Below are 24,628 nucleotides of genomic sequence, written 5' to 3'. Positions count from 1 at the left end.
AGAACATACTGGGTATTCAAAAGTTCGGTCACTTGCGCATCAACGAGACCAATAGCCTGGTCAATTGAATCTATGACAACGCTCTTCTCCGACAAGAAGTCGCTCAAGTTGCCATCCAAGTAGTAGTTGATATTGTGTTCGGTCCATATAAAATGCGCCCCAACAGATTTCAAACCCAGCTTGGACCAAAAGGGCACTAGACAACGCCTCAGTACAGGACCGTCGTCGTTCTTCTTTGGATACTGAACAGACGTTGCAAGTAATCGGAACCGCGCCAGCCGTCCAAAGTTGGCTTTGACGTCGTCGTGCGTGAACCCATCCAGGCACAATTCAACCGCTATGCCAAGCAAATGGTCAACTTTTTTTTACTTCCAACACGTTCTCTCGCCGGTATTGCTTGCCCTTTGCATCAAGGTACAGCATGGAGAATCCTTCCTTTTTCAGCTTCCGAAACAAGACGACGCGTTTCTGTTGACGCAACGTCATGAAGAACGCAAACAACACGACCATCATGCTCTCCCCAACACCAGGTGTCCCCACAAACACAGTGCTGAGCTGCTTTTCCATACGGTCGTTGAATATCTTGATGATGCCCTGCTTTTCCTTCCGAACATAGAACCAAGCGGGAAAATCCGGCTCGACGTGGCGAATGTCGAGTGCGATGCCACCAATTTGCCACATGTCGATATCCAAGGTGGCTGCAATTGAATTCATCCTCTCAACCTCGATGACAGTCAATGATCTGGCCTTCTTGCGTGCCCGTTGCTCATCCCATTGCTCCTGATCAACTTCCGGAACCATCACCAACACGTGGATTTCCCCTTCGTTTGGCTCAAAGCTGTCTCCAAAGTTCTTCGGGTTCTTGATCCACAACAACGGATCCATGTGCGTAAAGCCTTCCGGGTGTCCATGTTCATCGAGCGTCACAGCTTCCGCGCCGCTTCTATCGAGCCAGTTGTCGTCGCCCTTCCTGGCGAGGAACAGCTGCAGCTTGCTCGCAGCGAAGTAATACTTCTGATTCTCCGCGATCTTGTCTTTCAAGTCTCCCACGACTCGCTCGCATCGATCGTCACGGGGAACGCGTTTCCCTTCACTCCAACGAGCGCACAGAACAGGTTCACCATGCTTCCAATTCCTTTCTGTGAGCGAGGACGTTCTCTCTCATATTTCAGCCACTCAAATGGTGCGATCCACTGTTGGGTTTTTGACTTCACTCATCTGGGTGATTGAACAACTGTAGATATAAAATATATTTATTTATATAGACACAAAAAGCATGGATATTTTGTATCTATCCGACACCGATGATACTGGTTATGTTGAAGATGATAAGCTTCATGAACCGATAGATACCGATAGTACCGATAAGACCGATAATGTCGATTTTGAAGATATTAGACTAAATTATTCAAAAATAAATAAGCATACAGGATCAGACATAATAAAAATTTGCGAAGAAATTGACTTGATTTGTGCAAGTATATATCAGTGTCGGAATATCAACTTTAGATTCACTAACTAGGAAAAACGCGTATTTTGTCGTATCCATCGTAATATTTGAACACAACGCCATCAATTTTATCGTTTCGAATATTCTCAACAATTGCTTTATGCAACATTCGATTATGTCCAATATCAATGCACCATTGTTTGTATCTGGTATATAATATTGTTAATGGGATTTCCAGATAATCTCCTTTACTGACAAAACCATTTTTGAGTAGAGCTTCTCTATCTTTTGTGAAAATCTCTTCTTTGAAATAGTTTGATAAGGATGATTCAACTTTTTTTTTTTTAGCTAATTTAAAACGCAAAACCTCCAATTATTTTATTATCGATTCTATTATCTTTTGGAGTAACCTCGTCAACTCCAGTTCCTCTATAATGTCTGATTCTATTCATGATGGTTATTTATTAAGATAATCAAATTTCTGTATTTAAATCGTAAAAATTTCTGAATAAATCAGGTCGATTGTGTTGTTTACTATAAACGTACAGCATACTCCACAAACCACAAAAATTATCATAGCTCCCTCGAAACTGTTTGTCATTAGATTTCATAGCACCAAGAATTCTCGGTGGTCCAATACTCATCGGATCAAAGTATTCATCGTTGCACATACAAACCCATGTCCAACTCTTGGATTCAATCGCAGTAATATAATGTAGCTTCCGTTACCTAATGGAGCTCGAACATTTCTAAAATCAACAATACCATCGATATGAACATTCAGCTGACTTGCGAGTTCTTGTAGTTCATTAGCGGTCGATTCGCCCAATTTATTTATTTATTTAATTTTAAAATCATTATCTGATGTTTATATAAGGCTAATCATAATAAAGGCACCAACTTACAATTTCAATAATGAGTGATAGCACACAATTAGCAGATTCGTTTTTATATGCCTCGACGACTAGCCCTGATCCGATTATCAGTATCAGCAAAGACAACGTGTTGTTAGCGTTGTTGATGATAACAATGGTTCGTATCAATCAGGAACAGTTATCATTAATGCAACTTCGCAATTAAATGGCGCTACTGGCTATGGAAGTCTTCGAGATTCATATATAGTAGTTCCATACGTAGTAACGGCTAAAACTACTTCTGCAAGTGCCCTTAATGTAGTTTTAAATCGGGATTAAATGCTGGTGTATGGAATATTGTTAATAAATTAGCGGTTGAAATTAACGGCAAAAGTGTCATTACGAGCAATGACTATAAACATTATTGGAACATTTTTTTCTCGGCGCCTATGAGGCATGGGAAGTCGTCGCTTGAGGCTTGGCTTGGGTTCATAACCTATGGCTCGGTAGGCAGGTCGATAGCAAGGAGAGAAGAAGAAGTTTTAAATGGAGACGTCAAAAGATGAAGTGAGCACTTTATTAGTCTTACGCAGCCCCTAGTAGCTGCACACCAGCCATTAGTATTAGTATAGTTTAAGCCAGTCATAGCGGTTTAAACAGGACCTCATAAATCTCATTATAGAGATTAGTTCAAGGTAATCATATTGTTTAGAGGCTACTTCAACAGGTAGTAGTAGAAAGTAGGAAACACTAAGACATGTATGTGCCGAGGCTCCGCCAGCGGCAGATGACAGTGATGGACTTGGTCGGAGGCTGCACTTGCTCTTCAGGAGGCAAGTTCTCGAGTGAGTGCAGCTTCGTGCCAATAGCACCACCGCACCAGCAGTAAGTTGTATTACCACTCAGTATCAATAGTTCAAGTACATCTATACTAACGCTAAGTCTTGATCATGAAGTTGTGCAAGTCCACGCGTCGACTGCACAAGCCAGCACACAACAGGCCGACGCAGTCGTCCATCGAGTAGCTGCAATCTTCACGTGCCATTGTGAAGATCCGCAGGATCTGCACTTACAGCACATTGTATCTCACACCTCACGCGCGACAAGCGTCCTCCGCGCTTATTCTTGACTCATCAACGCATACATTCATCCGGCTAAGCGCTAGTTGCGTGTCAGCGGAGTGCCCTCTTTTCTGTAGAAGGCGCTTCGGGGTGTAGAAACTTCCGAACGTGGCCGCTTTCTCTGCGGCATTTTCTCCAAATAAGGCGCGTGGTCCTCAAGCGACATTTTTGCGGCTGTCGGCGCTTCGTCTTTTGCGTGCTTGAGGGATCGGTGCTCATAGTCGGTTGTCTCGTCGAAGCTCACCTCCTGGTAGGTATGGGTGTTTAGACTGCAATGATGAAAGTAGGTAGCTGAAATCAATGGCATAACTACAAACAGGGTCAGCGAGGGGCCAACAATCGATTTTGCTGCAAGGCGATACTTTTCATTAACGATATTAATGCATCTGCTTTGGTGACTGCTTCTTGAAAGCGTTCCTCTTGTTGATCGCATGTCATGCACCTAGTCGAAGTGTGTAGTGTGTCTAGGTCAATGATGCGGTGAGGACAATATCTTCTCGAGATCGAAATCTTGATAGCGCGACGTATGTAAACGATGCGCTGGGAATAGCGAGCGAGTGGAAAACAGTTTTCTCGCAAGTAAATTCCTCAATTTTGTGAACTGTAATGACGCTTGCCAGACGTAATGGAATGCCTTCACGAAAAACAGTTAAATCACTAGTTTTCTTGCCAACTAACCTTTCTTGGTATTAGCGATTTCCGGTAAGAAAGAATGCCCTCCTTACACGTCTAACATCTGAACTAGTATTATTGTTAGCACTATATATAAAGTCGTATATAATACCATTTGTGCCATTACGAAGCCGGAAGATTGTTCCATATTGACAGTTAGGGTGACCGGAGCTCCGACGGCAATGTCAATGTGTCTTTCTAAAGTCTGTCTCTGTCTGCATTGGCACATTCTGTTTCTTCCAGCAAAGCGTTTATTGAAGCTGGTGACACTTTCCACTGCTGAGCTAGTCGATTCAATTTGACTCTGTGCTTGGCGTGAATAAGAATAATCTTTTGCCGTTCATTTTTTATAGATTATCTAGATTTTGACTATTTGCTTTTGCTACATCTGCGTTAGGGTAGACAATATGCTTTGCTTCAGTAAACCGTCCAGGTATTTCTTTTTCTACACAGTATCTAGAGTTGAATAAGTCAACTTTGGCTTGAGTAGGACATTTGGAGCGAAGCCGTCACAAGGCATCGGGCCATTCGAGGTCTGCCTTGCCTCTTTTTTTTACTAGTGAGTGTGCAAACAATCGGGATGATTTGCCATAATTCGCGACCGCGAAGCTGCGTGTGGCTGTTAATTTCCGAATTAGGAGTCGATAATGCGTAAGGTATCCCGGGATCAAGTTGCGCACGGTCTCCACTAAAGACGATGTCTCGGCCACCAAATACAAGAAGGCTACAGCGAGGCCATATCTCGCGTATTCGCCGGTCTATCCAGTGCCATTTACCGCAGGATATTACACTAAACTCGTCAACAATAACAAGATGAATGCCATTGTATTGCTCCTGAAGCCGTTTTAATGTTTCAGGTCCTCCGTTTTGAGTGTTAAAGATACGTTTGGAGTAGAGCAAGCTTTTCGAGCGAAAGGCGCTAGCTCTAAAGCAGAACAAATCGTTTCCTTTGATGTCAAACGCTGCAGCACCTTAATGGGCTAGCACAAGCACGCGTTTTGACGTTCGTCTGCTAGCGGTATGCTCGGAAAACACGTTGTGTACATTAATAACTACTTTCACCTCACGAAAATGATTGGTATATTTAGTTTTTGTAGGTGGAGATAATGATTTGGTATACTAACACGTCAAAATGCTATTTGTCAGAAGTATCAATTTCGACGAAAGGATCGCCTCCTACAGCTTCAAGCGCAGTCGCAAAAAGACGTTTTGCGCATGCTAGTACTTCTGGAAGCTTGGCTTCACGCCGCAACTTCCGCTTTCCTATGTGCGGTAAAATGTATTCGTTTCCACCTTTGGTCTGTAAAATGCACAACATGACACTCTGCAGAGTCAGAAAAACATCGTTTAGAGTAGTATGTGGCAATGCATCGAAAGCTGACACGACTGCAGCTATCAAATCGTCAACACAGTAAAGTGGGGTGTTAATCTGAATGGTCTAGATCGACGAGAAAAACCCGAGATCGCACATTTAGGTCCGGTGAATTGGGTGGCTGACAGAACATACGAATGTTCCATCCATCGGCAGTCCCAGCTGCCACGATTTCGGAGTCGTGCGGGGAGACGTGGGGCTTGGCGTTATCTTGCTGAATCAGAATGAGCTTGTCTTGCTCTTGTGCGGGCCACTTCCGCTTGATTGTGGGTATGACCTCCTTCAGCAAAAACTCCTTGATGACGTCTCGGTCGATAGACGCGATATTCCTCGTGAAAACTGTCCCTGCTGGGCGGTTAGCGTTGTTTCGTTGAGTGGTATAGTCCTCGACTAGAGGCCAGATCCCAAGCTTGCCATCAAACATGGTTTTACGATGGTAGTCGCATCTGTACAGAGACCATTTTTGTATCTTTCCATATAACAGTTTATCAAATCTCGTAGGTTTTACCTCGGGAAGGCAACTGCTGCCAGAAACATAGTCTTGGGGATGAATCGTTTGCTTCGGCGGTGGCGCTCTGGCAGTTCTTCATCGGGGGGGGGGGGAACCAAGAAGGTACGCTCATCGATGTCCTCGTTAAACCACTTTTCATCTATGTGAACCATACCGTACATATTTTCGAACTGATACGTCTGCTCGTCGATGAACGTGAGAGTGTGCATCATGCGCTGAATTTGTTGTCGTCACTAAGCAGAGGCTTTGTACGTCATGAACGCCGTGCGAGGTGTCCCGCATCAAGCAGCGCACGTATCGGCCACGCAAAGAACCCAATCCGAGCCGCCGTTGCTGCCACACGGTGGCGGTCAAAGATGGGTACTTCCTTGAGCTTTGCCGACAGTTTGGAGCGGTCGTACGGCTTCCACCCTGAGTTTCCTTTGATTCTGCTTTCAGGGGCCCCATCCGCGATTCCTAGTGCTACGTTCTCCCCGTAGCGGCCCCAAATGCGCTTGATACTAAGCCAATGACAGCCGTAATCCTTGGCGATCTCGGTAAATGTGCCATGAGGCACTTTGCCGTCTCTACAATTAAAAAGAAGATCGTTAATGATTGCACGCCTTTGGGCATCGGTTAAATTGCCCTTGGGAATAGTTGAGGTTGTGTAGCGCGCGAAGTTGTAGCTCAGCGGGATATTGAAAACTGAATGCGTCGGAGTAAGCCGCGTAAACCATCTAGCCCTGTCAATTCTGAACGAACGAAAGCAAACCAGACATAATTGGAAAGTTCTAATCGCGTAGTTTCGATTAAACCAATCAACATCCTTTTCTGTTAAGTTTAGCAGGAGTTATCGAACGTTTTGTGCGAATAGACCAATCATTTCGTGTGGAGGAAGTATATGTTTATCAGTCAGCTTTTCCCGCTTCCGCCTTCACCATGTAATATCATATGTATGGGCTCGAAGATAGAACAATTAATGAAGCGCGGAAGCGGGCGCGAGGTTGAGCCATAGCGAATGTAAAAAGGGATCCACTGCGATTCATGCATCGACGCAACCTTATAATTTCAATTGGCGTCTAGGATAGGATATTAGTAGTGGCTGCTCGGTGTCTCTGTACTGTTCCCGAATTTGCAACATTGACGTGCATATTGCTACATTTGAAGCCGCGGCTTAACGTGTGTGCAAACAAATCTGTTTGCTCTATCAACGTCTTCATAGTACACTCTCGCTTTCTTGGCCACCGAACGCTTGCTAGCTTAGCTGTGACCCCAGCATCAGTTTCATTATGAGCATTTTTATCTGACGCCACGAGTTGATTCTCATCAAATTCTTGTTCTGGACTTATAAAAGACGTATTTTGAAGGTGGCAATGTCGTACAGACTTTAGTATCAATAGATTGTTTTAAAGCATTGAGGCCTCTTTGGCGATTATGTTTAAGATTGGACTCCTTTTGAAGCTCGCTTTCAAGAGCACTTTGCTGTTCTCGTTCGAACATTGCGACCCACTCGTCATCAGTCTGTTGTAGGTCAGTTAGCGAACGCCACGGTTTATGGAGAAATAGCTCAGCAAAACAAAAGTTTGCATTGTTGGATGGGGTGCAAACCAAGGTGTCGCTCTGATTACAGTCGATTTATTGCGAACCTTTATATAGCCGTTACTGTATCTCATTTCCAATGATCGTTTTCCGTTTTCGTAGCGGAGACGCTGTCTAACAACGCGAGTTTTCCTGCGGAAGACGTCCATTCGCTTCAGCTTGCAATCGTAGGCTTTGAAGTGGGGTGGCATGAACCCATCGATGAGTGTAAGGCGAGTTCCGCGATTTTTTGCAAGGCACTCTACTGCCAACGCGCACATAATAATTAAGAAGTACACTGTCTTCGCCGGCATCTTGGCCCTGGCAAAATTGCGCGTCTCCTTCACGAAAACGAATATGTCCGTTTCTTCCTCTGTCACTTGCTGACGAATCCCTCTGCGACTTCGGCCAACAGTTCCCCATTGTGAATTCTTTATTAAGCAAGGAAAATAAACAAAATAAAACACGCCAACGTTCATTATACATTCTTATCATTTATTTATTCGTTAATACAATTTCCTGTACGGTTCCATGGCTGTGTAAGCTTTGTTGAAGGCAAGTGTAACGGAGGTTGCCTGTGGAACCAGCATTAGCTAGGATCGTAGGCTAAACTGCCTTGTCACAACTCTGTCTAATCCTTTTTTTTTTGCTGCGTCACATTGAAGCATGTCCCCCAGACGTGAGGCACCCAAGCACATGGATTTTCCACACACTCGCGCGGAGCCAAAGCCGTCTCAGCAGCGAGTCGTCCGCACCATGCCACAACTCGACGCCAATGCGCTAAACAGTCGCCGTCCACTGCTTCTGCGTGGAGCGCACTACCATGGCCAACACTGCTCCACATCACTACGCTACATCACCGCCACCCGTTGCCTATCGATATAGCACCCACCGCAGCCAATGCAGACATTGCAACGTGGCACCTTTCTCGTAATACGCCGTTCCACGTAGAGCACCCCACGAAAGCAAATACTGGTACTGCCGCGTGGCTCCTTAGTCGTGCACTGCACCACTTCGCTTTCTTGCTGTGAATGTTCTAGTCTGACTTTTTACCAACTGCCGTTCTTACGAGCTCCATAAGAGATGACAGGTATTGTTCCTTTATTAGAGGCTCTAAGGATATCAAAAATGCACATAAAAAGTTGCGTTTTGAGCCTTTTCCTAGTTCTTCCATACAAAGCGATCATTTCCCACTTCATAAAAAACATAGATTTTAGTGCATTTCAGATAAACAATTTCATATCAAATGAAAGCTTCAGTGCGGCTGCTAATTGATGCACCTAATACCACCTTCAAATAACGGTCAAAATGCCGCTAAACAGAAGTTTTTCGCAAGTTTTTGCCCCAGCGGGTGCTATTATAAACTCACACCCTAATCCATTTCGAAAAATGATACCGACCCTTCGTAAGTACTAAATCAAAAGAGCAAATATGAGTCGTAATAAGAGCTAAATCAGAGAGCTCATTTGAGGAAGGGGACTGTGTCTCAACACGTATAGCAATGTGACGATTACTTATCTAGAAATCGCATACAAACTTATGCGACCTCTACAGTACCCCTCCGGAGTGCATAGATACAAAAATACAAACGATGGGTATTGTAGTGAGAGGCAGCTAACTATGAAAATATCCAATTATATATTGTACGCGCAAAGATCGGATTACTTTTTCTTCAAAGCTGGTATGGGAACGGAAACCATAGGTTAGACCACGATTTTCTTAAAGCTGATTACTGGCGCTTTCTTTCCGTATAGTGCTTCTTGTGCTAAAGAGTGCTCATCTTATATATTCTGTCCAATCACAACATTTAGCCGATTTGGTTCTCTACTGTGAACTAGGCTGATTTTATCTGTCGGATATAAGAGTTGCCGGACGGAAGAAGCATTATACGAAACGTTCAGATCTTCGAAAAAAGACCTTGAAAGATCACAATAAGATTATGGTTTTCCTTTAAAAAAAAAAAACTTCATGAGCCGTTACACGATGCCGCTGCTTTAATCATCACAGCGACTCCCCGAGAGCTAGAGGCCAATTTGGCAACCGCCAAGGCAGCGATGGATGGTAGAGATGATGGCGAAAGTCGCGATGGAGCTAAGCGGCGTGGCGTATCGATTGGACCCCAAGCGAACCAGATCCTGCAGCGTTTGTACGAGCCAAATCTAGGACCTGGATCCCCTGCCGATGACCGAAATCCCTTGTCACCTGTAAAGCGATCTGCTCCGACGCGAAACGCAGTTCTAAAACCTAAATTCCAGACTCGAATGAAAAAGAACGCGAGCGTAGCGACGATCCTTAACAGCGTGCCAGCACGAACACGAGCTGGAGTACCCACACCCATCTCATCAGGTATCACTCCTCTATCAACCTCTGCAAGTATGATGAGTTTGCCGCCTGGAGTGATACACCCAAGCCTCCATAAGGCATCTGAGAGAATCAGAACCCTTCAGGATAAAACTCACATTTCTAGTACAATAACCCGGTCATCAACACTAGCAGAAGAGAGAAACCAGAGTGGAGGAGAGTCTGGCTCGTATGCTTGTCTCTCGCCTGCTTCAAAAGCTGCTCAACGCAAGAGTCTCGCAACCGAGTCGTCGTTTACTGCGTCGCTAAATCTGGATCCCAGATATCTGAAAGAATTCAAATCTGGCAACTTTTTGTATCTTCGTAAAAAGAAAAACACAGATCTGGTCATGTACGCACTCGAAGTTGTAGAGCATTTCGAAGTGGATCGTTCGGACTACTACACGATGAGTTTAGAAGGTGTGACGCACTTTACTACGGAACATTCCGAATTCTGGACTTTGGACAAATGGGAGACGGAATACTCGAGATTCATGAAGATGCTGGCTATTCCGTTCTTCCAGAAGTATAAAATGTGGAAGAACTTTAACATGTGGAAGACCTCAGTGCGTACATTCAAGATGCGCAACGCCAAAAAGGCTCTAAACGAGCGGCTTTTCCTGTTAGCCCCCAGTCTTCAGTCGACATTACTGGGTCTGCGTTCTCTTTGTTTGGATGTCACTAAACTTGAATTGATCCATTTCAGTAATCGCCAGACGTATTCCTTGCGCGATTTCGAGTTGGAACAGCAGAAGACGCGCACTCAAGTTACTCAACAACTCGCGAGTTTCTCTGCAAAGTCGTTGCAAATGTGCGTCAAGGCCTGTGACGACGTTATCGACAGCTTTTTAGTGGCCAACAAAATATCCGCGGACCACAAAATGACCTTCATGGAACGAGCTGCGTTGCGCAAACAATGCCGCACACTCACGAGTTTTTTGCGCCTAGCAGATTTTCTAACCATCGACGCAACTATCCAACTCACCATTCGCTCCTTCCAGCAACTTTACGGGATTCTCGCAGCTGGGAAAGCGCAACTTACTGGAACTGCTACGTCTGTACCAGAAACTAAGCAACCGACTGGAAATATCCAAGCAAACAGTAAAAATCCAGGAAAATCTGGCCAAACGAATACCTCGCCATTCACCGCTATCTTCGCCGTAGCAGTAGAGATGGATCCTGTTACTTCTGCTTTGAATGCCACTCCAAACCACGACGCATGGAACGGAGCGCTCCAACGAGCACTGAAAGAAGCTTTACGTATGGTGGAGACTCCGGCGCGACATCTCGGCCACGAATCTCTGGCTCCGTACACTACAGCGAGTGCTGAAGACGAAGGCAAAGACGTCTGGTCGGTTGAGCAACTTAACGTGGCGTTGATATTGAATGAAGATGCCAAGTTCAGTATACTTACAAACGATATTTTCGTGGCTTTGGATGAAGCATTCGAAGCTGTAGAGGATTATATGGACGTGTTCACTCCGTTCCACCAGATTTATTCGGAAAATGAAGGCCAAGTGACGCATCTGATGGAAACTTATGCAGACGCACCTTTGGATTTTTTCTCAGAATCTGTAGAGAAGTACAGATCCCAAGGTCAGTCGTTCACTGAAATCCCTGACGCTGCGACGGTTGGGATTTTTCGAGTCGATTCTTCCGAGTTTAAAAGTCGACTGCTGCCGAATCCAGAGAAATGTATCCTCGGAATCCGTGCTTTAATCCCGAAACTTATGAAGAAAACCAGCGCGGAATTACTCGAGACTCTCAACGATTTATCCCCCGTGGCTTTTTCCACGCCGTCTACACCTGACGCATTTGTGAATAAAGTGGTGCATATGACCAAAGTTGGTACCATGCTTCCAGATTTAAGAAACCGATACCGTCGAGTCTATGAGATGGGAGTTCTGATGGATAATTACGATTGGCGAGTCCCGGATGATATTAAAGAGGATATTATCCTCATGAAGGAAGGTGTATTAAGTCTAGAGGGGACGGTGACTAGATTTGAAGGGGAGATCGACTCAGAAACAGCGCGCTTCTCACAGATTATTCTGGATAGTATCGCGCCGTTGAATCGGAATGCTCAAATGTTGCTTGAAAAGCTGGATCATCCCAAGCTGTCGACGATTAAAACGCCAATGAATGAGGCGCTTTCGTTCCTTGGAGCGCAAGAAGATTCGCTCAATCAACTCGTCGAAGAATCTAAAATGCTCGCCATGTTTCAAACACAATTGAAACAAACAGTGAGCGAATTTAACGAAATCAACGAAGTAGCAGCGCATTTCGAGTTGAAAATGAAGCTTTGGAGTGGTCTGGATGCGTGGCAGAAGCTCGCAGTCTCATACTCGGACACCATCTTCGACGACATCGACGTAGCTGCCATTAGTAAACAAGTGCAGATGTACGTAAAAGTGGCGTACCAAGCACAGAAGCAGCTCCCGGGGAACGAAGCTGCTGATTTACTGCAACGAGAAGTGGAGAAATTTAAGCTTGTACTCCCCGTTGTGACGGATTTACGCTCCCCATCGTTAAAAGACCGACACTGGAAGCAAATCCACGATGCTTTAGGGTTCCAGATGAAAGGAGAGAGCAGCATGACGTTGGGTGGATTAATTGAAAGAAACGTGATGAAACACGGCGAAACTATCAGCGCTGCGGCTGTGTCTGCTCAACAAGAAGCTGTGCTCGAAGAAATGCTGAAAAAGGTGACGGATGCTTGGGCTACGACCGAGTTTGAGGTCAAACCGTACAAAGAATCCAAGGATGTTTTCGTCCTGGGGAGTGTCGAGGAAGTCACTGCCAAACTGGATGATTCGATCGTGACAATTAGTACAATTATGGGTTCTAGATTTATCGGTGCCATTCAAGAAGAAGTGGAAGGCTGGAGGAAGAAGCTCGTGACGCTGCAGGAAACGTTGGACGAGTGGCTGTTGGTACAGAAGAATTGGATGTATCTGGAGAATATCTTCTCGGCGCCGGATATTCAGCGTCAATTACCGGATGCATCCAAGATTTTCAGTCACGTGGATGCGTCCTGGAAGACAATAATGCGTCGTACGAATGAGAATCCGCACGTGTTAACGTCGGGAACATTTCCAGGTATCAAGGAGACGTTGCTGCAGCACAACGTGCATCTGGATAAAATCCAGAAAAATCTGGAGGATTATCTCGAGACGAAACGGATGGCATTTCCTAGATTTTACTTTTTATCCAACGATGAATTACTGGAAATCCTCGCACAGTCGAAAAATCCACAAGCAGTGCAGCCGCATCTTCGCAAATGTTTTGAAAATCTGGTCAAATTAGACTTTGGAGATATTCCTGGTAGTGTGGATATGATCGCCATGTACTCGTCCGAGAACGAGCGAGTTCCGCTTGGTAAAAATCTAAAAGCACGAGGAAACGTCGAAGACTGGTTAAAAGCCCTGGAAGTGAGTATGAAACAGTCAATCTACAAGTTAATGAAGGCTGGATTACTCGACTACGACACTAAACAGCGCTCCGTATGGGTCTGTGACCATCCTGGTCAAGTCGTGGCTACTGTGGCTCAGATGACCTGGGCAAGAAGCACCGAAGAAGCGCTTAACAGCAGTAATCCAGTCGAAGAAATGCACGCTTGGTACAAGCGCAATTTGTACGAATTGAACGAGCTTATCGTGAAAATCCGTGGAGACCTCAGCTCTTTAGAACGTAAGGTTATCGTGGCTTTGGTGACTACAGATGTACATGCCCGAGATATCGTGGAGAGTCTGTGGACCGAGAAAGTGGATTCTGTCGGGAATTTTATCTGGCAGCAGCAGCTTCGTTACTATTGGGATGTGCAGGCCGATGACGTCCTTATTCGGCACTCGGATTCTGTTATCCAGTATGGATACGAGTACATGGGTGCTACGTCACGCTTAGTGATCACACCGCTTACTGATCGTTGCTGGATGACGCTAACAGGAGCCTACGGGATGAAACTTGGCGCAGCTCCTGCAGGTCCTGCAGGAACCGGCAAAACCGAGAGTAGTAAAGATCTGGCAAAAGCGATGGCTATCCAGTGTGTTGTGTTTAACTGTAGTGACCAGATCGACTATAAAATGATGGGTAAACTGTTCCGAGGCCTCGCTCAGGCCGGAAACTGGACGTGTTTGGATGAGTTCAACCGTATCGACATCGAAGTTTTATCCGTGGTGGCTCAGCAGCTGCTTATCCTGCGTGAAGGACGCATTCAGGGTAAAGAGCACATTAACTTTATGGGGATAGAAATCTTACTTAAAGACCACCACGTTATCGTGACTATGAATCCTGGATATGCTGGTCGTACGGAACTTCCGGATAATCTTAAGGTGTGTTTCCGACCGGTGTCTATGATGGTGCCGGATTACGCGCTTATCGCGGAGATTATGCTGTTTGCTGAGGGATTCGGTGACGCACGTACACTGTCTCGTAAGATGTGTAAGCTGTATATCCTCTGCAGTGAGCAGCTCTCACAGCAACCACACTACGACTACGGTCTTCGCGCTGTAAAATCCGTGCTGGTTATGGCTGGTTCGCTGAAACGTGCAAATCCGGATTTGAACGAAGACGTCACGTTAATTCGCGCTCTAAGAGACAGCAACATCCCCAAGTTTTTAGCCGATGATTTACCACTGTTCCACGCTATTGTACTCGATTTATTCCCTGGTACAGACATCCCTCCCAACGACTACGGAGAGTTGCAAGCTTCGCTGGAGGAAGAAATCACTAAAGCAGGGTTACAAAAAGTGCCTACGTATATTACAAAAGTCATTCAACTCTTCGATATTTTCAACGTTCGCTTCGGAGGAACGCTGGTTGGACCCACCGGAGCTGGTAAAACCTCGTGTTATCGTACACTTCAGTCCACTATGACGTCGCTGCGTACCAAAGGGTCAAAGAATCCGGTATACCAGACTGTACACGCTCGTGTTTTAAACCCGAAGTGTATTTCCATGGGCGAATTATACGGTGAATTCAACGAAGCCACCCAGGAATGGCACGATGGCTTAGCCTCTACGATCATGCGGGAAGCTGTAGCAGACGAAACTTCGGACGTGAAATGGACGGTATTCGACGGACCTATTGACGCTCTGTGGATCGAAAACATGAACACAGTGCTAGATGATAACATGACGTTGTGTCTTGCCAATGGTGAGCGGATTAAGCTCAAAAGTGAGATGAAAATGCTGTTCGAAGTTATGGATCTAGCAGTGGCTTCACCTGCGACTGTGAGTCGAATTGGTGTGGTCTACATGACAGCTACAGATCTAGGCTGGATGCCGTTCGTCAAGACGTGGATGGAGAAGGAACTACCAACGGATTTCCCACCTGACGGACTTAAAAGACTGGATTTCCTCATCACAAGTTACGTGGAAAAATGCATCCAATTCGTCCGTAGAAAAAGCTTTGAACTGGTCCCGACAGTGGATATGAACCTCGCAACTAGTCTGTGTCGCTTGTTTGCGTGTTTGTTCAGCTCTGCCAATGGAGTGAATTACTTAACGATGAAGAACGAAGAGATGCTGGAACTGTTGGATAAAGTATTCGCTTTTTCTCTCTTCTGGTCTGTAGGTGCGACTATGACGGTGGATACGCACGAGCAGTTCGATAACTTCGCACGAGAATTAATGACCGATGCTAAGCTGAATATCCCCAATGCTGGACTGGTTTTTGACTATTTCGTTGATGTTGAGCAAGCCAAATTCCGCGCTTGGAGTGAAGTTGTCCCAAAATTTGTGTACAATAACCAAATTCCTTACTTCAAAATGACAGTCGCGACGCCTGATTCCGTTCGATTTACCTTCTTATTACGCACTTTAACCGCAGCAAAGCGACCAGCATACGTCACCGGAGTCACAGGAACGGGTAAGACTGTGATTGTCCAGGATTTACTGCAAGAATTAACGTCTGGGCCTATGATTCCAACTGGAGATAATGGTGAAAATGGTGAGAATTCATCGGCTCCAGCGTCAAATTTCATGACAATTTTCATCAATTTCTCGGCGCAAACATCGTCTCTAGTCACACAATTGACGATTGAGAATAAACTCGAGAAGAAACGTAAAAATCTACTGGGGCCAGTAGCTGGAAAAAGAATGATTATCTTTGTAGACGACGTGAACCTCCCAGCTGTTGAGGAATATGGCGCTCAAGCTCCTATCGAATTATTGCGTCAATTTCTGGATTTTGGTGGATTTTACGACCGCGATAAATTATTCTGGAAAGATATGGCAGATACAATGTTACTTGCAGCTGCTGCTCCCGCTGGAGGAGGCCGATCGCACTGTACACCTCGCTTTGTTCGACACTTCCACGTCTTGAGTATGTACCCAGCAGGTGAGACGTCTTTGAAACTCATTTTTGCATCAATTCTCGGAGGTTTTCTGGAAAAATTCGCGCCATCCGTGAAAGCCATGAAGGACGGGATAATATCCAGTGTCATTGAAATTTATAACCGCGTTACACTTGAGTTATTACCCACGCCGAATAAATTTCACTACACTTTCAATCTTCGCGATGTTTCGAAAGTTTTCCAGGGGATTCTCATGATCACGCCGTCGAAATGTCCAGATGCAGACTCGATGAACCGTTTGTGGGTCCACGAGGCTTCACGAGTGTTCCAAGACCGTCTAATTAACGCCAGTGACCAAACGTGGTTCGAAGAGCTCGTATGTTCGTTATTACAGCGTTTTTTCAATTGTAACTGGTCACGAGAGGCGCTTTTCCACTCTCCATGTCCTCTGACATTCGGCGATTTCTTCAAACCAGGAACGCCCACGCCCTTGTACGAATACTGCAACGACGTGACCAAAGTTACGAAGATCATGGACGATTTTTTGGAAAATTACAACGTTACTTTCGCGAATAAAATGAACCTCGTATTTTTCCGAGACGCCATCGGTCATTTATCCAGATTGGTGCGTATTTTACGACAACCTCGAGGCAATGCGATGCTGATAGGAGTCGGTGGAAGTGGGAAACAATCTCTCGCTCGGCTTGGGGCTTTCATGGTGGAAGCCAAGTGCGTACAGATCGAAATTACACGAGGATATGGCACCAATGAGTTCCACGAAGACCTTAAAAAACTCATGATAAGTGCCGGTGTAGGGGGTCAGTCCACAGTGTTTTTATTCACTGACAGCCAGATCGTCGAAGAAAGTTTCTTAGAAGACATCAACAATGTTTTAAATAGTGGAGAAGTGCCCAATCTGTTCCCACAAGACGAAATGGACCGCATTATTGCTGACATGCGGCCTATTGTGAAGGCCATGGAGATCCCCGAGACTCGAGACAATTGCGTGTCCACATTTATTGAAAGAGTACGCAATTATTTGCACATTGTATTGGCCATGTCACCCGTGGGTTCAGCACTTCGTGTACGCTGTCGAGCGTTCCCGTCGCTCATAAATTGTTGTACGATCGATTGGTACATGAATTGGCCCCGTGAGGCCTTGCAGTCAGTGGCCGATCGACTACTAGCTAGTGTGTCGTTACCCTCGGAAGACGTGCGTACAGCTCTTGTCGACATGTGCTCCATCGTACACACCACATCGAACGATTTCGGCGAGGATTTTTTGTCTCAACTGCAACGATACGTGTACACTACACCGAAAAGTTACCTCGATCTCATCGGGTTGTATTTGAAAATGTTACAGGAGAAGCGTGCAGTGTTACAGACGATCAAAAACCGCATGGAAGTCGGTGTAAAAAAGCTCGAGGAGACCAACAGTATCGTGGATTCGCTTAAGTCCGAGTTGATCGAGTTGCAGCCAATTCTCGCTAAAAAAGCGGTCGAAGCTGAGGAATTACTTAAACGAGTGTCAGTGGATCAGAAAGCAGCCGCAGTTGTACGTGAACGAGTTTCGCAGGACGAAGCTACAGTCACAAAACAGGCCGAAGAAGTGGCAATCGTGCAAGCCGATGCTCAAAAAGATCTGGACGTGGCTATGCCGGCTCTAAATAACGCTATTAAGGCGCTAGATAGTTTATCCAAGAACGATATTACTGAGGTAAAATCCTTCGCGAAGCCTCCAGAGGCTGTGGAGACAGTTATGAACGCCGTGTGTCTGCTGTTTAACGAGAAGCAGAGTTGGGATTCCGCTAAGAAAATTTTGGGCGATGTGGCGTTTCTAGATAAGCTCAAGAACTTTGACAAGGATAATATCCCCGCTGCTACGTTAAAGAAACTCAGTAAAGCGGTCTCTGAACCGGGTATGGCTGTAGAAGTGGTCTCGAAAGTATCTAAAGCTGCCACGTCACTCTGTATGTGGGTACATGCTATGGACGTGTACTCTAAAGTGGCGAAAGAAGTCGGTCCTAAAAAGGAAAATTTAGAACGGATGAACCAGAAATTGGCCGAGGCTAACGCGATTTTGAGTCAAAAACAAGAAGAACTGCGCGTTGTCAACGAGAACGTGGCGATGCTGGAAAAGCAGTGTAAAGACACTTTAGACGAGAAGGACAAGCTCGCGAATGACGCTGCAGTGACCGAGAAGCGACTCGTTCGAGCCGAGAAGCTCATATCTGGATTGTCAGTTGAAGGAGCTCGTTGGAAAGAAAGTGTAGCGTCCTTATCTGAATCGATATTAGCGTTGATTGGTGATACTTTCCTAGCTGCAGCCTGTATTTCGTACTATGGACCGTTTACCGGAGGATTCAGACAGCGAATTGTGGACCAGTGGGTCACTCAGACGCAGGAGCTTCATATCCCGTGTTCGTCTGGTTACAGTCTTTCAATTACACTAGGGAGTCCAGTGGAGATCCGTGAGTGGCAACTCAATGGCCTCCCTACAGACTCTACGTCCACTGATAACGCTATTCTAGTGACTCGAGGCGAGCGGTGGCCACTGATGATCGATCCACAGGGTCAAGCGAACAAGTGGATTAAGAAAACTTTAACTCAAAATCTGGAAACTACTAAAATGACTAACGCAAATCTGTTGCGGTCCTTGGAGACTTGTATCCGGAATGGTAAGGCGTTGTTGATCGAAGACATTGACGAGACGTTGGAGCCGTCGCTGGAGCCGATTCTGCAGAAAGCCATCTACAAACAAGGTGGACGAGTGTTGATCCGTCTGGGAGATTCAGATGTGGATTATGATCCAAATTTTAAACTGTTTCTAACCACCAAACTGCCAAATCCTCACTATCTTCCCGAGGTGTATATCAAAGTGACAGTCATCAACTTTACAGTCACGATGGACGGTCTAGAAGACCAACTTTTAGGCGACGTAGTGCGTCATGAACGTCCAGATATCGAAGAGAAGAAGAACCGTCTAGTTGTGACCATGGCGCAGGATAAGAAACAGCTTAAGGAGATCGAAGACCGTATCCTGAAACAACTGTCCGAGTCTTCAGGAAACGTTCTAGATGATCAAGATCTCATTGACACGCTGCAATCATCCAACGTCACATCTCGTATCATTAAGGAACGCGTTCTAGAATCTGAAAGCACAGAAATTGAGATCAACCGCGCAAGAGAAGAATACCGTTGTGTAGCTACACGAGGGTCCATTATCTACTTCGTGGTCGCTAATCTAGCGCTGATCGACCCCATGTACCAGTATTCACTGCCGTTCTTCCAGCGTTTATTCAACATCTGCTTCGATGAGGCTCCGAAAGCTGATACCCTGCAGAAACGTCTTACAAACCTCGTTGACTTCCAGACTAGATACATCTATGTGAATATCTGTCGTGGGCTCTTCGAAGTGCACAAAGTGCTCTTCTCGATGCTTATCTGCTGTAAAATACTGCTACATTCCGGTAAAATATCGGCTCGTGAGTGGAGTTTGTACCTCCGTGGAGCACCACCAGGTACTGATCGCTCCTTGCAGCAGCCAAATCCTCAGCCTACACACATCAGTGAGGCCCAATGGGACTTAATATCTGAGCTCGAGACGCTTGTAACTGGTTACACTGAAGACGCAGAAGGCCAGAAGACACAAGTCCAGGCCTTTCAAGGACTCTGTACTTCATTGACAAATGTCTGGTCACGTTGGTTAATCTGGCTCGACGATCCAGAATTTCTGTCCAATCCTAATTCCTGTCCTGGAAACTTCGGCTCAACGTTAAACGCGTTCCAAAAAGTGCTTTTACTTCGAGGTTTAGCTGAGGAAAAAGTACCTCAAGCTGTTTTGAACATGATTTCAACCGAGATGGGCACTGAATTTGGACGAAATGCATCTACGACAATGGAGGAAATCTACAACGATACAGATCGTAAAACTCCATGTATCTTCGTGCTATCAGCAGGTGCTGATCCGACTGGAATGTTGCTGCGATTCGCAAAGGAAATGTCGTTTATTGACCGTCTACATCTCATTTCTTTAGGCCAAGGACAAGGTCCTAGAGCTGAGAAACTCATAGAGAGCAGCCAAGGCTCCGGTGACTGGGTATTGCTGCAAAATTGTCATCTTGCCAAGTCTTGGATGCCGAAACTTGAGAAACTGGTGGAAGATATGGGTCAGCGTACAGATGAGCAGTGTCAATCCACGTTTCGCCTCTTCCTTACTAGTTTTCCAGCTGCTTATTTCCCTGTTACAGTGTTACAAAACGGTATCAAACTCACGAACGAACCACCCAAGGGGATCCGTGCTAATCTACTCCGATCTTTCAATACTTTGCTATCGGAAGAAGTGCTCGAGAGCTTCCACTTTCTCGGTAATTTTGACACTGGAGAGGCCAAAAATCACGTGTGGAAGTCGCTGCTTTGTGCGCTTACGTTCTTCCACGCCATCGTCCAAGAACGACGCAAATTTGGAGCTCTGGGCTGGAATATCAAGTACGAATTTAACGATACCGACTTGGAGACTTCGTTAGCGAGTCTACGGAAGTTCTTGGAGGAACAACCGATCATTCCCTGGGACGCCTTGCGGTATGTTACCGGCCAGATCAACTACGGTGGACGCGTGACGGACGACTGGGATCGACGCTGTCTTACCAGTATACTCAGTAACTTTTACACACCAGAAGTGCTTAATTCCGGCCACTCGTACTCGACTTCTGGCAGTTATCACGTGCCCAAAGAGCTCTCGCACTCGAGTATTCAATCGTACTTAAGCTCCTTACCAGCTTTCGACAACCCGGAGCTCTTTGGGATGCACGAGAACGCCAACGTCACGTACGAGCGCAACGAAAGCGCCAACATGATGCAATTAATCTTAAGTCTTGAGCCACGAGACGGAGGAGGCGGTGGAGGCAAATCTAACGACCAACGAGTGCTTGATCTCGCCATCTCTATACAAGAACACTTACCTGCTGATCTCAACGTGGAAGAAGCTGGACCTACCACCTTTAAAACTCGAGAAGTGGCTGGAACTGTCGTGATGGACTCGTTAGCCACCGTTTTGAGTCAAGAAGTCATCAAGTTTAACACTCTTTTACGACGTATGCGCTCGTCTTTGAGAGATATCCAGAAGGCTATCAACGGACTCATCGTCATGTCCTCAGACCTGGATAACATGTACATGGCCTTTTTAAACGGCAAGGTGCCGCAACTCTGGTCTTCCGTCAGTTTTGCTTCTTTAAAGCCTCTCGCATCCTGGGTACGCGACTTACTCGACCGCGTCTCGTTCTTCCGACAATGGCTACTTCATGGTGAGCCAGTGGTGTTCCAACTCAACGTCTTCTTCTTCCCACAAGGATTCATGACTGGTACATTGCAAAATTTCGCTCGAAAGTATCAGACCGCGATCGATTCACTGGCGTTTACATTTACCGTCATGGACGTTGAAAATGCCGGGCAACTTACACAAAGTCCAACTGATGGCATTTACGTTGACGGACTCTGGCTACAAGGCGCTAAATGGTCTCCAACGCGTCGACTACTTGAAGACGCCAAGCCTGGAGAAATGTTCTCTGCCATGTCGATTGTTCATTTCCTCCCTGCTACTTCAGCAGTGGCCAGTAACCCTGTACTGAGTCCGGGGATCATGATGTACCCGTGTCCAGTGTACAAGACGTCGGTGCGGCAAGGAACGTTGTCGACCACTGGAATCTCCACCAACTACGTCATTGCAGTGCAGCTTCCAAGTGATAGACCCCCCAACTACTGGGTCATGATGGGTGCGGCGTTCTTGCTTAACCTGGATAATTAACCAGTTTGACAGGATAAAATACAGGTTAAGTAAAAAAAAAGTTTGCATTACGTCTCGCTTCTTGTCGTTAACCTGAGTCCAAACTTTGCCCGGACGCCCTGAACAAGGGCTCCTTATCCTGCATCCTCGCGACTTATCCTGCATTTTACCTGTGATACACTACTACTTGGTCCTCTCTCCAAAAAAAAACAAGGCTCCTTTGCGGCGATAAAAGTCCGTGCATTGCTCTAATACGAGTCCATGGAGATGGTGGACGCTCGGGAAGACGCAGGCATGAACATGCTGTCGCGCATACTGGGGGTCAGAGTCGAGATGCTCTCTCGCGAGCCAACACTGTACGATCGGTCCGCGCGCTTGCTCTTGCGCTTGTACACGCACGTGTCCTTATCTATCCGGATACCCCACTGGAACTCGTCGGCCTTGGTCACCACGTCCAAGAACTCGTTGAGTTTGGCAATGCGGTCGATGATCAACTGGTCCGAGAAAAAGCCCGTGAGGCTCTGGGTCTGCAGCTCTGGGATCTCGTGCTCGCTGTTCGGGTTCTTGGCTTTCAGCGTGGCCGCCAAGTTCCTGCATTTGCGGTGGCAGAGTCGTATTAGTGACAAAAAAAATAATGTATCGTCAAGCATACGCTTTCTGACAATGATATATCGACCACTTACAAGAACGTGCTGTATCGATGCCACAGCACCAGCGTGCCTCGGATGTCTGTCTCAATCTGCAGCTTGTACTCGACGTACTGTCGGCCTTGTTTGGTCTTAATACGGCTGAATCGAATTGAACATACGTAAATCGTCAATCATGGAGAATTGTCCTCCCAAAACGTACACGTGTCGTACCTGTCCACGACCTTGGCCGAGAGCAGCGAAATCTCACGCATCTGATCGATCTTGGTCTGGTACGAGTCCAGTGTCTGTCGCAGTTGCACGTGCTCGCGACGCAGGTCCACGCTGGCGTTCTGCAGGGCCATATTGAGGATGGAGGCACGCAACTTCTCGTTCTCCTCCTCGAGCTGACGCTTCTTGGACGCCGCCTCGGCCAGTTGGGCCTCATACTGACGCGCGGCCTCCTCCGCCTTGGCCACCTTGTCGGCGGCGTCCGACAACACACGCTCCGTCCGCTTCGTCGGTGTGCCCATTTCTGTATGTTACTGTGGAAAGAATGGAGGTCGATTTTGCCACGCCACGTACGCAAGAGAGTGAGAAACTATTTTCCCGCGATAAAAACTATCGAGAAAAGGGGGAGTTCATTTCACTTACCGAGTAGTTGTGCCTAACGCGACAGGGGGCGAGGGCGTTTATCTATTAGCGGCAGGGCGAGACTCTCGCTGCTGGCGCCGCCGATTGAGAAAACTGGTTTCTGCTTCTCGTTTGGTTGGAGATTATCCCGTCCTTCTGACACCGAACGACTCGGCGACGGCGCAAATGCACGGGAGGCTTTGGACGTTCAGTTTCGCCCCACGCTATTGGTCGAATGAAGTCTGCCCACTATGGGGGCAAAGAAAGGTCCGAATTCAGCTAATTTGCGACGATTTGCACTAAAAGCAAGCCAGCGATCGTAAAAGAACGCGCGGCAGAGGCCCCCCAACATGCGGGGATACTTAACCGCCGCGACCCCATTGCATTCGTAAATGTAATGCGAACAATGAATGACACGTAGAATGTGGCGATGGCTAAGAGTCTCCATTGTATTGGGTCCTCCTAATTAGAAGGCAGACCAAGATGCTGTGCATCGTTCGATGGCGCTTTAACGGCGTCGTTGCGTTGTGACAAGAGGAGTGGGAGCGCCACGTCAGTGCTTGCCGAGCACTGCTTGGTTTGACCAGACTTGTGCCTGCCCATAGGTACAGTGATGGAAATGGAAGGCTGTATTGGCGGTCTCCGTTGTTTGGGCTCCGTTATTCGGAATGACTTCAACAGTCGACGTATTATATTAGACCGGTGCTGCAGGCAAGTGGCCTGTTCTGCACAACCGCCCTCTCTGATGAAGAGGCAGTGGCATGATCCTTGCTGCCTACCGTACCCGTATATGGATGGAGGCAAAACTTGGGCGGGTGTGATATGCCTTCAAGTGTCCGACGCAAACGTATTTTGAAAATCGGTAGCTGGGGCATCTGGCGGCGAAAGAAGAGGGGTTTGCCCCCAATCGCATGATAACCACTTGTGGCTCAACTTGCTATAATATGCGCGTGCCTCCTCACCGAATGTCCTGTAGACTCTACAGAAGAGTTCATCGATTGCACTCGACCTTTTACGTCTCGTCAATGCTTTGACGGTGCGCGCTGAACATGATGTTCAGCCGACGTTTCCAGTGCGCCAAAAGGCTGCTCTTCCATCCGATTAAGCTTAAAGTAGAGGCTTCCAAAGGACAACGAGTAGCGCTGCCACTGGTCAATGAGAGCGTCAACCCCACATAGTTCACCAAACGCAACGTCCGGGGCCATGACTGCCCTCAGAAAATACTCCTGATCATGGAGGGAGACGCCTCATTAGACTCTGCCGTGCATCTAGACATCAGAAAGCCGTAGCGGAGCAGCCGAAAGTACTCGATTACAACGTTCCAGACGTTGTTCTTGGTCTGGATACCATAGCACAAAGTGCAAGTAGGCCTTGGCATTTGGTAAATGAAGAGCGCCGTCATAATAAAAACGAAT

The 24,628-nt window shown here is 46.5% G+C and overlaps 5 protein-coding genes across 5 annotated transcripts; 1 reads left to right on the top strand and 4 right to left on the bottom strand.

Moving 5' to 3' along the window:
* Positions 1-354: 354 nt before the first annotated feature.
* PPTG_01655 (hypothetical protein) lies at positions 355-1,124 on the bottom strand (the record flags this gene model as incomplete). The annotated part of the gene is made up of 2 exons (XM_008895035.1): positions 355-1,052; positions 1,109-1,124. The coding sequence occupies 2 exons, from the start codon at positions 1,122-1,124 to the stop codon at positions 355-357; spliced, it is 714 nt and encodes a 237-aa protein (XP_008893283.1).
* A 4,108-nt stretch (positions 1,125-5,232) lies between these two features.
* Positions 5,233-6,192, bottom strand: PPTG_01654 (hypothetical protein; the record flags this gene model as incomplete). The annotated part of the gene is made up of 3 exons (XM_008895034.1): positions 5,233-5,397; positions 5,567-5,915; positions 5,978-6,192. 3 exons carry the CDS (start codon positions 6,190-6,192, stop codon positions 5,233-5,235), a joined length of 729 nt encoding a protein of 242 aa, XP_008893282.1.
* Positions 6,193-9,591: 3,399 nt separating this feature from the next.
* PPTG_01653 (hypothetical protein) lies at positions 9,592-22,043 on the top strand (the record flags this gene model as incomplete). The annotated part of the gene is made up of 1 exon (XM_008895033.1): positions 9,592-22,043. The coding sequence occupies one exon, from the start codon at positions 9,592-9,594 to the stop codon at positions 21,973-21,975; it is 12,384 nt and encodes a 4,127-aa protein (XP_008893281.1). The 3' UTR covers positions 21,976-22,043.
* On the bottom strand, positions 21,995-23,440 carry PPTG_01652 (hypothetical protein). Its single transcript, XM_008895032.1, has 4 exons — positions 23,235-23,440; positions 22,815-23,125; positions 22,638-22,742; positions 21,995-22,545 (listed from the first exon to the last, which is right to left on the bottom strand). Exons 2-4 carry the CDS (start codon positions 23,111-23,113, stop codon positions 22,203-22,205), a joined length of 747 nt encoding a protein of 248 aa, XP_008893280.1. The 5' UTR covers positions 23,114-23,125; positions 23,235-23,440; the 3' UTR covers positions 21,995-22,202.
* Positions 23,441-24,235: 795 nt separating this feature from the next.
* On the bottom strand, positions 24,236-24,418 carry PPTG_21090 (hypothetical protein; the record flags this gene model as incomplete). Its single annotated transcript, XM_008895543.1, has 1 exon — positions 24,236-24,418. The coding sequence occupies one exon, from the start codon at positions 24,416-24,418 to the stop codon at positions 24,236-24,238; it is 183 nt and encodes a 60-aa protein (XP_008893791.1).
* Positions 24,419-24,628: the final 210 nt, after the last annotated feature.

Source organism: Phytophthora parasitica, assembly GCF_000247585.1.
Source record: "Phytophthora parasitica INRA-310 unplaced genomic scaffold supercont2.3, whole genome shotgun sequence".
In the NCBI taxonomy this organism is placed as follows: domain Eukaryota; phylum Oomycota; class Peronosporomycetes; order Peronosporales; family Peronosporaceae; genus Phytophthora; species Phytophthora nicotianae.
The sequence above is the reverse complement of the archived record's forward strand: the minus strand, read 5'-3'. Positions and strand labels throughout refer to the sequence as shown.

What these genes read in the sequence shown, in the direction of transcription:
- PPTG_01652 (XM_008895032.1), bottom strand. Translation starts at nt 23,113, where the DNA reads ATGGGCACACCGACGAAGCGGACGGAGCGTGTGTTGTCGGACGCCGCC. An exon ending in TCGGCCAAGGTCGTGGACAG is followed by an intron (nt 22,743 to 22,814) that starts GTACGACACGTG and finishes AATTCGATTCAG; the next exon opens with CCGTATTAAGACCAAACAAG. An exon ending in CATCGATACAGCACGTTCTT is followed by an intron (nt 22,546 to 22,637) that starts GTAAGTGGTCGA and finishes CCGCAAATGCAG; the next exon opens with GAACTTGGCGGCCACGCTGA.